The sequence below is a fragment of the Podarcis filfolensis genome (genome assembly GCF_964270895.1).
Source record: "Podarcis filfolensis genome assembly, chromosome: 12".
Lineage (NCBI taxonomy): Eukaryota > Metazoa > Chordata > Lepidosauria > Squamata > Lacertidae > Podarcis > Podarcis filfolensis.
In genome coordinates, this window is record NC_139614.1 from 55832562 (window position 1) to 55846532 (window position 13971).

Consider the following 13971-nt stretch of genomic DNA (forward strand, 5'->3'; position numbering starts at 1 on the left):
CTCCACGCATTCATGTGAGTGTGCACTCAAGGCCAGATGCGTCCGTTCCGCACGCAGAGGTTTTTATTTCCAAGCACAATTCAAAGTGTTGGTCTGACCTTGAAAGCCCTAAACGGCCTCGGCCCAGTATACCTGAAGGAGCGTCTCCACCCCCATCGTTCTGCCCGGACACTGATGTCCAGCGCCAAGGGCCTTCTGATAGTTCGCTCCTTGCGAGAAGCCAAGTTACAGGGAACCAGGCAGAGGGCCTTCTCGGTGGTGGCGCCCGCCCTGTGGAACGCCCTCCCACCAGATGTCAAAGAGAACAACAACTACCTGACATTTAGAAGACACCTGAAGGCAGCCCTGTTCAGGGAAGTTTTTAATGTGTGACATTTTAATGCACCGTATTTTTGCTCTATAAGATGCACCAGACCACAAGACGCACCTAGTTTTTGGAGGAGGAAAACAAGAAAAAAAAATATTCTGAATCTCAGAAGCCAGAACAACAAGAGGGATCGCTGCGCAGCAAAAGCAGTGATCCCTCTTGCTGTTCTGGCTTCTGGGATAGCTGCGCAGCCTGCATTTGCTCCATAAGACGCACACACATTTCCCCTTACTTTTTAGGAGGGAAAAAGTGAGTCTTCCAGAGCAAAAAATACGGTATTTTCAATCTTTGTTGGAAGCCGCCCAGAGCGGCTGGGGAAACCCAACCAGATGGGCGGGGTACAAATAATAAATTACTGTTACTATTACTACCTGTGGCCTGTGAGATGGCAAGCTGTAAACACCCTCCACGCATTTATGTGAGTGTGCACTCAAGGCCAGATGCGTCCGTTCCGCACGCAGAGGTTTTTATTTCCTGAGATGCTCCGAGGAAGGAGCTGGGCCCAGGAGCACTTGGAGTTTTTTATCTTCTTCGGATGGACAGTGGCTTTGGAGCGAAGCGTTTCCCAGACATCAAACAGGCTGCGCTCTGTACATTAAGCATCAGGAGGTGGCGATGACTTGGCAAGCCCAGTTTGATCCTCAAAGCTGCTAGAGGATCAAAGTCACAAGGGACTGCCAAGTCATTGCAACTGATTCATCCGAGGGTTTGCTGTTGGCACAGACCAAAAACCTGCAGGTGTAATCTGGGGGTTTAGGCAGGCCTGATGCAATTCTCTCACTGCCCTGGCGGGTTGCAGACAGAAGGCCTCCGGAACACGGATTGGTTTTGCCGCGTATCCCTTCAGAATATTTCTGTCCCACCTTTCTGCATCAAAATTTTGAAGAGGGCTCACAAGGGTACAGTGAAAATAGCTGCAATGATACATGATGGAGACAGTACGGTGCAGTGGTTAGAGTGCTGGACTATGGCTTGGGAGAGCAGGGTTCGGATTCCTGCTTAGCCGTGAAGCTCACTGGGTGGCAAGCGTAGCTGAGAAAGGAGGAAACGCCAAAAGCCAAACCCCTAATAAAACAGCAATAGAACAATTAAAATGATTACTTTCTGGAATATCGCCTGTTTTTTAGACAACCAAGCAGAAATATTTTAGGTTCCAAGGGTATATCATAGCCTAACAAGAGATAGTGTTCAACCTTTTAACTTCTATCAAGATTATAATAGCTAATAATTTGGGGGGAGTATATCTCCTACTATATCTGAATGGATTGAGAAAATTTGGTGCATTGTTACTACCACTAAGCTAACTTATTGCAAAATAATTCATATCAACCAGCCTAACGCGCTTATGGGAAAATGGGCATTTTTGGGCAATGTTTTGGAACAACAAGCTCAAGGAAAATGCCCAACCTTAAGTTGTTTCCAATCTGCTGCAATTGTATTTATTAATGTCCTTTTATCTTTGGTTTAAAGGGACGCGGGTGGCGCTGTGGTCTAAACCACTGAGCCTAGGACTTGCCGATCAGAAGGTCGGTGGTTCGAATCCCCGCGACAGGGTGAGCTCCCGTTGCTCGGTCCCTCGGTCCCGTTGCTCGGTCCCTGCTCCTGCCCACCTAGCAGTTTGAAGGCACGTCAAAGTGCAAGTAGATAAATAGGGACCGCTCCGGCGGGAAGGTAAACGGCGTTTCCGTGCACTGCTCTGGTTCGCCAGAAGTGGCTTAATCATGCTGGCCACATGACCTGGAAGCTGTACGCTGGCTCCCTCGGCCAGTAAAGCGAGATGAGTGCCGCAACCACAGAGTCGTCTGCGACTGGACCTAATGGTCAGCGGTCCCCTTTACCTTTACTTTTATCTTTGGTTTATGCCGTTTATTAATGAATGAAATAACATAAAATAATTACAGCATCCTCTCCAACATTCCACTGAAGAAAATCAGGGCCCATGTCTTTCGGCGCCATGCTCTTGTGCGAGTCGGCTGTCTCGCGTGGGGCCACGACGCCAAAAGTCACGCAAGACTTGCACGAGAGCCTTGCACCACCGCAAGCAACCGCTGGCTGCCAGATCATCTTCCTCCCCAAGCTTGGCGGTTGGCGGGACATCCCAGGATCCTTTTGGAAGCTGGGACGTTCTTCTGTAATTCCAGGATGCCCTGAGAAAACCGGGACGGTTGCAGGGCATGTTGCAGCAACCATCACGAGCAAGAACAGGTTGCCTGCTTTAAGCACGGGTGAGAAAGCTCAGATCTGCAAGGCTGCTGGTCGCTGGTGCTACCAACCATGCCATCTCCTCCAGGTATCTCCAGGGCAAACTTGGTGCTGAGCCTTGAAGCTGTGTTGTATCTCTGCAGCAGCTGCAGAGGGCACTTTCGTTCTCCCATCCAAAGCCGCAGGTCTATGAATAGTGCAGTGGATTGCCATAAGGGCCCCTTTGTTCACCCTGGTGGCATGTGAGCTGCCTGGGGCTGCGTGCTCCCAGTAGCATCCGGGATCCTGCGGATCCTTGATCTGCTGGGTTCCTCTGTCAGGACGCCTGCTTCCTCGGACAGGGAGGAGAGAACACAGTTAGGTCCTTGCAGACAGGTAGTAACATAGGGCGGTGAAGGTCCTGTGTGAGTGCCTGGAGGTGGTTGGAGGATGGATGGTGGCTAACAGACTGAGGTTGAATCCTGACAAGACAGAAGAACTGTTCTTGGGGGACAGGAGGCGGGCAGGTATGGGGGACTCCCTGGTCCTGAATGGGGTAACTGTGCCCCTGAAGGACCAGGTGCGCAGCCTGGGAGTCATTTTGGACTCACAGCTGTCCATGGAGGTGCAGATCAATTCTGTGTCTAGGGCAGCTGTTTATCAGCACCATCTAGTACGCAGGATGAGACCCTACCTGCCTGCGGACTGTCTTGCCAGAGTGGTGCATGTTCTGGTTATCTCTGCGATGCGCTCTATGTGGGGCTACCTTTGAAGGTGACCCGGAAACTACAACTAATCCATAATGCAGCAGCTAGACTGAGGACTGGGAGTAGCTGCCGAGACCACATAACACCAGTCTTGAAAGACCTACATTGGCTCCCAGTACGTTTGCGAGCACAATTCAAAGTGTTGGTGCTGACCTTGAAAGCCCTAAACAGCCTCGGTCCAGTTTAGGGGAGGGAATCCATCCAATAAACATTAGATGATCACCAGGGTTAGCTGGCTAAATTAGTCCTATTTGGGCCAGCGAGGAGACCAGGGGAAAATTAGCTGTGAGATCCCAGAGCAGGTAATCTTCATAAAAAGGGGAGGGGGAGGGAAGGAAGGGGAATAAGAGATCAGGCTAAGTTCAAATTGAAAGCCAGGCGGAATAGCTCTGTCTTACAGACCCTGCGGAAGGAAGTTAAATCCTGCAGGGCCCTGATCTCATGGGGCAGAGCATTCCACCAGGTCAGAGCCACCACTGAGAAGGCCCTGGCCCTGGTGGAGGATAATCTAACTTCCTTAGGGCACTTTGTGGTTGCAATGAGTCGGCGGTGTGGGAAAGGAACTCTTCGCACGCACAGGTGCCCTGTGTTGGCGGAAGTTGGCATTCAAAGAGCCTTAGCTTTTGGAAGGCTGGCCCGGATTAACTCCTTCCTCTCTTAACACCTTTGGGCTCCGTCCGGGAACCTATACTGGAGCACTTAATGCTCTGAGACCTTCCTCTCTTCCCCCCCCCTCTCTCCCCCTCCCCCCCTCTCTCTCTCTCTCTCTCTCGTGCTCCCCATCCCATTGAAAACACAAGAGGGGTAGGATTGCAAAAGACAGATGTCGTCGCCCACCGCAGGGCGGAGTGGAGGGAATCGATTACCCAGTCTCTAAAGACTCAGGTCAAGTCTGGGGGCCGTCAGAGGTCGCCTTCCAGATGGCGAGACGTGTGTCTTGAGAAAAGAGGGGCGACTTGCTTTGTCAGGTGATAAGGCAGCTCTCGAAGGAACTCCCCCTTTGAGGCGGCTCAATGAATCAAAGCACCGATCCCACCCAATAACCCTCACTCAGAAAAAGGGGCGTCCCACGGAGCTCTATTGTACACTTCCCTGCTTGGGCGCGCTCTGTAGTGCTCAGCAAGCCCACCAGCCCAAAGGTTTATGGCAATGTATATTATCAAGCAGGAAAACAGGACCGAGGGAGAGGGATACGATACAATATTGTCATTGTCCCATGCAGAACAGCGAAATTGAAAAAATCTACATCAGACATTCAAAAACCAACAAGCCTGCTATCCCAGCCTGGTTAGCCCCCTAAAAACTCGGATACCCATAATTAAATACAATATACTCCCATAGAGACTACCTTAAAGGTAAAGGGACCCCTGACCATTAGGTCCAGTCGTGGCCGACTCTGGGGTTGCAGCATACATCTCGCTTTATTGGCCGAGGGAGCCGGCGTACAGCTTCCGGGTCTGACGAACCAGAGCAGCGCACGGAAACGCCGTTTACCTTCCTGCAGGAGTGGCACCTCTTTATCTACTTGCACTTTGACGTGCTTTCAAACTGCTAGGTTGGCAGGAGCAGGGACCGAGCAACGGGAGCTCACCCCGTCACGGGGATTCGAACCACCGACCTTCTGATCGGCAAGTCCTAGGCTCTGTGGTTTAACCCACAGCGCCACCCGCGTCCCTAAAGCATAGCAGTGGTTGCATTAAAGAAAGCATCAAAGGACAAAGGGATGATCTGTGGATTGATCCAATATAAATCCACCGCTAATTATTGTATCAATGAAAAAATGGCAAAGTGTGTTCACACGCGCACACACAAAAACCCCCACCAGCTGGGAGAGACAGCCTTGCACTATAGTCCAACAAAGCCTGGACCACACTTCTGTCTCTGCTCCCAGTGGTGTAATTTTATTCCTTCTGCAGTGGGGTCCCTCTCTCCAGTGCCCTAGAGCAGGCACAGGCAAACTCGGCCCTCCAGATGTTTTGGGACTACAACTCCCATCATCCCTAGCTAACAGGACCGGCGGTCAGGGATGATGGGAGTTGTAGTCCCAAAACATCTGGAAAGCTGAGTTTGCCTATGCCTACCCTAGAGTCACTCAAGTCATCACAGAAGGAGAGCTTTTCAGCCACGGTTTGGAGCACAGCTGTCAACTTACAGATTTGAAAATAAGGGACCAGCAGCCTCGAAAATAAGGGATCAGCAGCCAAAATAAGGGATCAACAATTACTTTGATAAAATACATATTTTGTTGCGTGCAAATGGCTTTAGATACCTATTAGCTCCATAAATTACCATATAGCATATATTCAACACAAAAAAACAGCAACAATTTGTTGTTGACAAAGCACAGCTGGACATAGAAAGGGCCCCATTACCTTCAGTAGCTTATTTAAGGGACATCATCAGTAACGGACAGCAGCTGGACATGGCGCTGGGATAAGGGATTGTCCCGCCATATAAGGGACGCTTGACAGCTATGGTTTGGAGTCAATCAGAGTGCAAGGAGGCGAGTTGGCCACTGAGGACAGGCTCCTGGGCCCCCTCTGAAGAAGGTATGAGCTGAAAATGCAAGAGAAGTCATTCCGGACGCTCCAAAGCTAAGCGTTTAGGAATCCCGAAAGCACCAGGTGCTTCCGTTTTCAAGGGAACGGGGTTCGAATTCTGCTACGTGCGACGGGACAACTTAAGCCGCTCCAAAATAAGATCTTAGAGCACTCGAAATCACTTGCCTGTGGACGTGCACAGAGAATAGCAGATCCAGCTGAACTCCTGGTAATCTGCGCTGAAGAAGAAGAAGAAGAAGAGTTTGGATTTGATATCCCGCCTTTCACTCCCCTTCAGGAGTCTCAAAGTGGCTAACCTTCTCCTTTCCCTTCCTCCCCCACAACAAACACTCTGTGAGGTGAGTGGGGCTGAGAGACTTCAAGGAAGTGTGACTAGCCGAAGGTCACCCAGCAGCTGCAAGTGGAGGAGCGGAGACGCGAACCCGGTTCCCCAGATTACGAGACTACCGCTCTTAACCACTACACCACACTGGCTGAGCGTTGCAATGCATCTTAAATTGCAATTGTTGTGTAATTATAAGATGGTTGCATAATCTCTGCAGGGGTCTGGCTGGGACGGCGTCGCTGCAACTAGGATTGTTTATTATGTTTGTTTTATTATGTTGGAAGCCACCCAGAGTGGCTGGGGCAAGTGGGCAGGGTACAAATAATAGAATAATTATTATTATTATTATTATTATTATTATTATTATCCTGCAGCGCTTCTGAATTTGCTTCCAGACTGTTGCTGCCCCCTGGGCTTCTTCCTTCTCCCCGATCTTGAACCAAGTGGCAATTCACCTCCATCTTTCGATTTCGTTCCTCACCATTAAGGGCCGTTGGTCCACCCTGGTACTTAAAAAAATCAAAATAATAATAAAAATAATCAACCTGCCTTGGGATGACACTTCCAGGTCCTCGCCTTCCAACATCCTGCTGCCATATTTGGACTGCAGGAAGAAGCATTTGGACCCAGTTGCCATGGTTCTTGCTGAGTGCCCAGTTGCCGTGGCAACCGTTGGCCAGGAAGAGACGAGTTTAGACGTGGGTTAAAATGATCTGCTCCGTCTGCTGAGGGTGGGGGAGCGGATTCTCCACTCCAAGATGCGTTTCGGAATTTTTGTATTTTTTAAATTACATTTATATCACACCTTTTCTCTCTCCAAAGGAGCTCAAGGTGGCGAAAATGGTTCTCTCTGTCACATCCCACCCCCATTTAATTCCCACAACAACCCTGTGAGGTAGGTTAGGTTGACAGGCAGTGAGCCTCATGGCCGGGTGTGGATTCGAACCCTGCTCTTCTCCCAGGTCCTAGGCCGAGACTCTAACCACTATGCCACACTGCCTATCTGCTGACTGGTCCTTCTTGGGTACCAACATCATGCTTAAGCAGGTTGTAGTACAGGGGTCAGCAACCTTTTTCCGCAGGGGGCCAGTCCACTGTCCCTCAGACCTTGTGGGGGCCGGACTATATTTGGGGGGTGAACGAATTCCTGTGCCCCACAAATAACCCAGAGGTGCATTTTAAATAAAAGCACACATTCTGCTCATGTAAAAACACCAGGCAGGCCCCACAAATCACCCAGGGATGCATTTTAAATAAAAGGACACATTCTACTCATGTAAAAACACTCTGATTCCTGGACCATCCACGGGCTGGATTGAGAAGTGGATTGGGCCGGATCCGGCCCCCGGGCCTTAGTTTGCCTACCCATGCCTTATCCTAACAGGGAATAGACCAATTAGCATCCCACCACGGAGACCATGTAGAGGTGGGAAGCTCAGGCTGATTTTTCTTCAATCTGTTTTGGAGGTTTCGAAGCTGAGAGAGAGAGAGAGAGAGAGAGCGCGCAAATAAACACCGGCCGGCCTTCACCTCTTGAAATATACTCAGAGTCGAGTGTGGATTTCATGTTCTTTATTCAGCTCATAGTGCGAGGAATGAAAGTTCCCCCACAATATCTGCTTTATATACATTATTTACACAATGGGCCGCACGTGATTGGCTAATTCTGGGATTCTCCTGTAGGCCAATCAGGTTGTGTATTCACTTCCACCTGGAGCTGGATTGGGTGGCTCCTGCAGACCAATCAGACTGCTGCATTCTGAACCCTATTGTTCTAGGACCAAAACAAAAAAAAAAAATTTCCTTCCAGTAGCACCTGAAAGACCAACTAAGTTAGTTCTTGGTATGAGCTTTCGTGTGCATGCACACTTCTTCAGATACACTGAAACAGAAGTTGCCAGATCCTTCTATATAGTGAGAAGGTGGGGAGGGGTATTACTCAGAAGGGTGGTGGGAATGGGTGATTGGCAGATAGCTGTGATGAGCCTGTTGACGACTCTTAACGACTGCACTAGGTCTTACAGGAAAAAGCAAGGGGTGAGAAGGTGAAAAATGGCTTTGTCATGTATAATGAGATAAGAATCCAATGTCTTTGTTCAGACCAGGTCTCTCCATGGTTTTAAGTTTGGTAATGAGTTGCAATTCAGGTGCTACTGGAAGGAAAAAAAAATTTTTGTTTTGACTATGGCAGACCAACACGGCTACCTATCTGTAACTGGTTCTAGGACCAATCAGACTGCTGCATTTTGGATCCTATTCAACTCAGTACATAACACCTCTCCAAAAATAACCTCCCAAGGCTCAGTCTGCCCCCTGGGCTCAGGTGTGGGGGGAAAGCAGGGGGTTCCTTCTCCTCCTCGGACTGTTCCTTTGCAATAAGGGGGTCAGCAGGAGCAGAATGGGGTCAGTGAGTGCATCACCCAGAGGAATTTTGTAAATGTGATGTGATCCTCAAAGCCTTTGTGTCTTCCCATCCGATCCCCACCCCCAGCACTTTAGGCAGGGCTGTCTTTAGCATATGCGCCGCCGGGGTGCAAAGATCCGCCCGGCGCCCCCAAATTTCGTTTAGCCGCCCCTAAAGGTGCCGCTGACCCCGCTTTTGCATAGCAGCTCAAGACAATACATAACATAATATTTTGATGTGAGAGTTAATTTCGCGTGCACGGTGCCACTGAGAATGACAAGCGCTGTCGTTGAGTCTGACAAGCAATCGCCGTTGTGAAGGACAAGCGCCACCGCTAATGTGGTGCGTCTTTGGTAAATGAGCGCACAAAGTCGAAAGTCCTTTAGTGAAACAGTGGGTATACATTTCAGTAATACCTAGGTATATATGTACCGTATTTTTCGCTCCATAAGACGCACCTGACAATAAGACGCACCTAGTCTTTAGAGGAGGAAAACAAGAAAAAAAATATTCTGAACAAAACAGTGGATGTATGATTTTTGTGGTTCATGCTGTGGCCACAGACATGATATGTGATTTGACGGTGAGTTTGGGGTAGCCCAATGCAAAAATCCTGAGAATCTATGTGGGTCCGTGCTTTGTAACCATGTTTTTGCACCATTGCAGCCCCAGGCAACAGTGGGTGCGTGATTTTTTTGGTGCAGGCTGTAGCCATGGACATGCTATGTGATCTGATGGTGAATTTGGGGTGACCCAATGCAAAAATCCTGAGGATCCATGGGCTTTTAACTCCCCGCTCACAGGCAGCCTCCTTTATCTCTAGCATCCCTTATCTCTCTCCCGATCCCACCGATCAGCTGCTTCCTTTCAACACTCCCTTCCCTCTTGTTTGCCTTAGTGTATTTTCCTTAGCTGGAGCAGTTTTTTGCTCCTCCTTTTCTTCTAATTTCTCTCCTTATTGCTTTAGTCTTCCTGTTTCCCCCCCCTTGCAGGTCTGCTGTCTTTACCTCCACCCTCCCAGGCAGCCTCCTTTATCTCTAGCGTCCCTTATCTCTCTCCCCGATCGGCAAACGATCAGCGGCTTTGTTTCAACACCCCCTTCCCTCTTTCTAAAAAAAAAAAAAAAGCATGATCTGCTTTTTGCCCCTGGGCAGTTCAGCTCCAGGGACCACGCATTCGCTCCATAAGACGCACAGACATTTCCCCTTACTTTTAAGGAGGAAAATACAGTGTTTTGTTTTTCTAGCTTGATCAAACTTATTTCTTATTACATAACAGGTAGATAGTTAAGAGCTTAGGCGGTTTCAGCGGGCAGGCGCCTGGCGCCCCCCAGAATTTGGCGCCCGGGTGCCCCGCATCCCTTGCACCCCGGGTAAAGATGGCCCTGACGTTAGGCCTTCTCCTTTTTTTTATAGGATATTTATTAAGATTTTTTAAAGTATTACAATAAAGTGAAAAAGAAGAAAAAACAGATAAATAACAAAAATACAGAATAAAGAAAATTAAAAACACATAAGTTTTCAGTTGCTTATTTTCCTTTAACTTGTTTCCCGGACCTCCTCATACCTCCCTTTTTTGTATTCCACCACAAATTGTTGGTTCAGCAAATCCTTACCATTATATTATTGCCTATTTATAATCCTTTTCCCCCCCCTGACTTTAGGCCTTCTCCTACCAGCTCCCCTATGCAGTGGATCCCTGGGGCCGTGGGTGCCCGGGGCTGTGGGTGCCATGCAACGTGCATGGCCCTGGCATCGAAATTTGTGGGTGCCCGGCCTCTTCATGGGGAATTTTGTGGGTGCTCGGGCACCCAGGGCCTCAGGGAGTTGGCACCCTTGGCCTCCGTGCCCTCCAAATTTCCCCATTCTTTCTTTTCGTTGTCAATTCACACAAACACACACGCCGTAATCCCAACTCCTCTCTTCTCTGCACAACGTAACGTGGGTTGCGTTAAAACGCAATGCTGAAAACAGTTTGGCATAAGTACCATCTGATTCTCCAGCGGCAGGATCCGTCTTGTGGTTTGGCCTAACAAGATAATAGTCAATAAAAGTGCTTTTTAAAGAAGCGGTTTGAAGCAACTGACAATCGCAGAAATGAAGCGAGTCTTGAAAAGATTCAGCATTTGCCAGAAGCTTCCACCATGCTGGAAGGAGCTGGTGGAAGCTGGGAGTCAGAAAAAGCCTGGAGGGCACCAGCTTGAGATTGCCAGTACCAGAACTGGCGCTGTAATAATAATAATAATAATAATAATAATAATAATAATAATAATAATTTATACCCCGCCCATCTGGCTGGGTTTCCCCAGCCACTTTGGGCGGCTTCCAACAAAACACTAAAATACAATAACCTATTAAACATTAAAAACTTCCCTAAACAGGGCTGCCTTCAGATGTCTTCTAAAAGTTTGGTAGTTATTTTTCTCTTTGACATCTGGTGGAAGGGTGTTATGTACTGAGTTGAATAGGATCCAAACTGCAGCAGTCTGATTGGTCCTAGAACAATAGGATCCAAAAGGCAGCAGTCTGATTGGTCCTAGAACAATAGGATTCAGAATGCAGCAGTCTGATTGGTCCTAGAACAATGCAGCAGTATGATTGGTTGGCAGGAACCACCCAATCATGCTCCAGATAGACGTGAATCCACAACTTGATTGGCTTACAGTAGAATTCCGGAATTAGCCAATCATGTGCAGCCCATTGTGTAAATAATGTATATAAAGCAAAGGGCTTTCCACAGGGCGGGTGCCACCACCGAGAAGGCCCTCTGCCTGGTTCCCTGTAACTTGGCTTCTCGCAGGGAGGGAACCGCCAGAAGGCCCTCGGCGCTGGACCTCAGTGTCTGGGCAGAACGATGGAGGTGTCACATAATCCCCGTTCCGCAATAGTAAGAAATTGATATTTTTGTTTATTTATTGCATTTACACCCCACCCTCTCTCCAGCACCCATACGTTGGAACTCCCTTCACCATCCTCTTTCCAGAGCATGCTAAGAATTCTCTGGGGGTTTTTTTTTTTTTAGGAAAGCCCTCCCAGATATGTAGACGTGGGTTTTAATCCTATGGGTTTCTTAGCCTGTGTTTGATCTTATTCCCCAACTGCCCAATATTTTAATCTTTTTTAAAACTGCTTTACCGATGATTTCATTGTTCCATTTCGTTGTATTCAAAAACTGCTTTGAGGTAGTTGGGGGGTTTTTTTGCTGCGGTTTTTTTCCCTTCTCCTTTTGTAACAATAGAGCATTATATACTTTTTCTGAATAAATAAAAAAAATGAAAGCACTCAAGGGAGAATTGGGTCAGTATCTCCTCTTCTTCACCTTCCAAAATTCTGTTGGTAGGACAAGACTTCTGGTTACTAAGAGCTCCACAAATCTCTTATTTTCACGTTTGTGTGTTGTTCTTGTTTTAAGACATAATTTTTTTATTGATTTTCACAGATGTTACGAATTTATTTATATTTCAATACATGTTTTCCTCAAAATTTTGACTTCCCAAAATTCTTACTTTTATTCTTACCTTATTCCCACTGCTTTATATGACATATTTTAATAGAATTATGCTCTATTTTGCTTATTGTTGTTTTCACTCCTCTGCTCGTAATTCAAACCCTGCCCACGTTTTCATTTGAATATAACGGTTCTTCAAATAGTCTGAAAAGGGTCTCCACTCTTCCATGAACAGTTCGTCCCTTTTGTCTCTTGTTTTTGCTGTCCATTTCGCCATTTCCGCATAGTCCATTAACTTTCGAAGCCATTTCTCTCCTTATTCTGCATTTCTCCTTCTTTCTATTTTCTGCATTTACAGGATTCTGGCTTCTGCTGTTGCAAACCTAAATAATTTTTCGGAACCTCCCTCCCTATTATCCCTAGGAGAAAACTTTGGGGAATAACCAATTTGAACCTTTTCTTCCATTCATCATATATCATTTCCCCAAAGCCTTTTTACATGTCTGCAACATATGCAGGCATGGGCAAACTTGGCCCTCCAGATGTTTTGGGACTACAATTCCCATCATCCCCGACCACTGGTCCTGTTAGCTAGGGATGATGGGAGTTGTAGTCCCAAAACATCTAGAGAGCCAAGTTTGGCCATGTCTGACATATTGAGGAAAAATAAGGCCCTTCAGTATGTTTACACTTTCAAAATTTACATAGTGCATTTTTATACTACTTAGCCATTTTTACATTTGTGTTTTAAAGAGAGTTAACTTTTTCATACTTCCCGGGAAGCAGTTTGAGCTCCTGTCAAGGGCCACCTCATCGCTCAGATTTTTGCTCTTCCTTTCCCATGTTTGCAGGACTAAGAGGGATCTCCGGGTTCAGGTCTCGGACTGCATTCAGCTCAGCCTCCACGGACGAAAAAAATTGGTCTCCGTGGAGACACGCGCAGAACAGGCCACGCCCGACTTCACCAAGAGCCGTGATGGCTTCGTGCTTCTCTGGCCAAGGAGATAAACACGGGTCAATTTTGGAGGACAGGACTTCATCCTGACAGCCCCTCAACAGAGAGTAAAAATAATAATCATCAAGGCAGCTGTGTTTTAGAATCATGCAGCAAAGCATCGCTGCTTGGACTGCTAGTGTGGAGTAGGAACCCTATCAAACAAAAGGAAAGAAGTACCTAGCCTTAGATCTTTTCCTTCGTTCTCTCTCTCTTTTTTAATACTTTATTGACAATCTTATGCAACAAATACAGTATAGTGGTACCTTGGGTTACATACGCTTCAGGTTACAGACTCCGCTAACCCAGAAATAGTACCTCGGGTTAAGAACTTTGCTTCAGGATGAGAACAGAATTTGGGCGGCAGCAGCGGAAGCCCCATTAGCTAAAGTGGTGCTTCAGGTTAAGAACAGTTTCAGGTTAAGAACAGACCTCCAGAACGAATTAAGTACGTAACCAGAGGTACCACTGTATAAATATACTTTAAATCTTATAAATGAAATGACAACCATATACAAGCAATACCCCATTTGTCAACAAACAATAAACTTAATTTATATTTCTACTATCTCTTGTTTTCTTCTCTATTTATTAACATGGATTAAAAAACGAAAAAACACATAATTGGACTGCCTATCGTTTCCTTTGTTCTCTATGCTGATCTGAACAGTAAAACTTGAAAGCCTCCTTATGGGGACAGAGCAAAGAAGGTCCCTCAGTTACTCTGATACTCCTCCCGATGGTGACATCATTCCTTCTTGCTCGGGGTGGTGATGGAGGGAGAATACTTAAGCCACGCTACCCTGTGTTTTCCCCTTCAGTATGCCATGGGACAATGAGCCGGAATATGCAGAGACCTGTGTGATGTGGATTACGAGAAAGGGAAGAGGCCAATCGAGTTGTGTTCCTCGGGGCTGCATAGCTC

The 13971-nt window shown here is 47.3% G+C and overlaps 1 protein-coding gene across 3 annotated transcripts in view; it reads left to right on the top strand.

The window, feature by feature from the left end:
- MYO1G (myosin IG) overlaps positions 1-13614 on the top strand; it is an 87181-nt gene extending 73567 nt beyond the window's left edge. For 2 of the 3 annotated variants that reach the window (XM_083579354.1, XM_083579355.1), the window contains exon 22: positions 12904-13614. In XM_083579354.1, coding sequence (XP_083435480.1) covers positions 12904-13060 — 157 coding nt within the window. In that variant the 3' untranslated portion in view covers positions 13061-13614. The remainder of the gene's footprint in view (positions 1-12903) is intronic. The other variant, XR_014540458.1, reaches the window with a different exon arrangement.
- Positions 13615-13971: the final 357 nt, after the last annotated feature.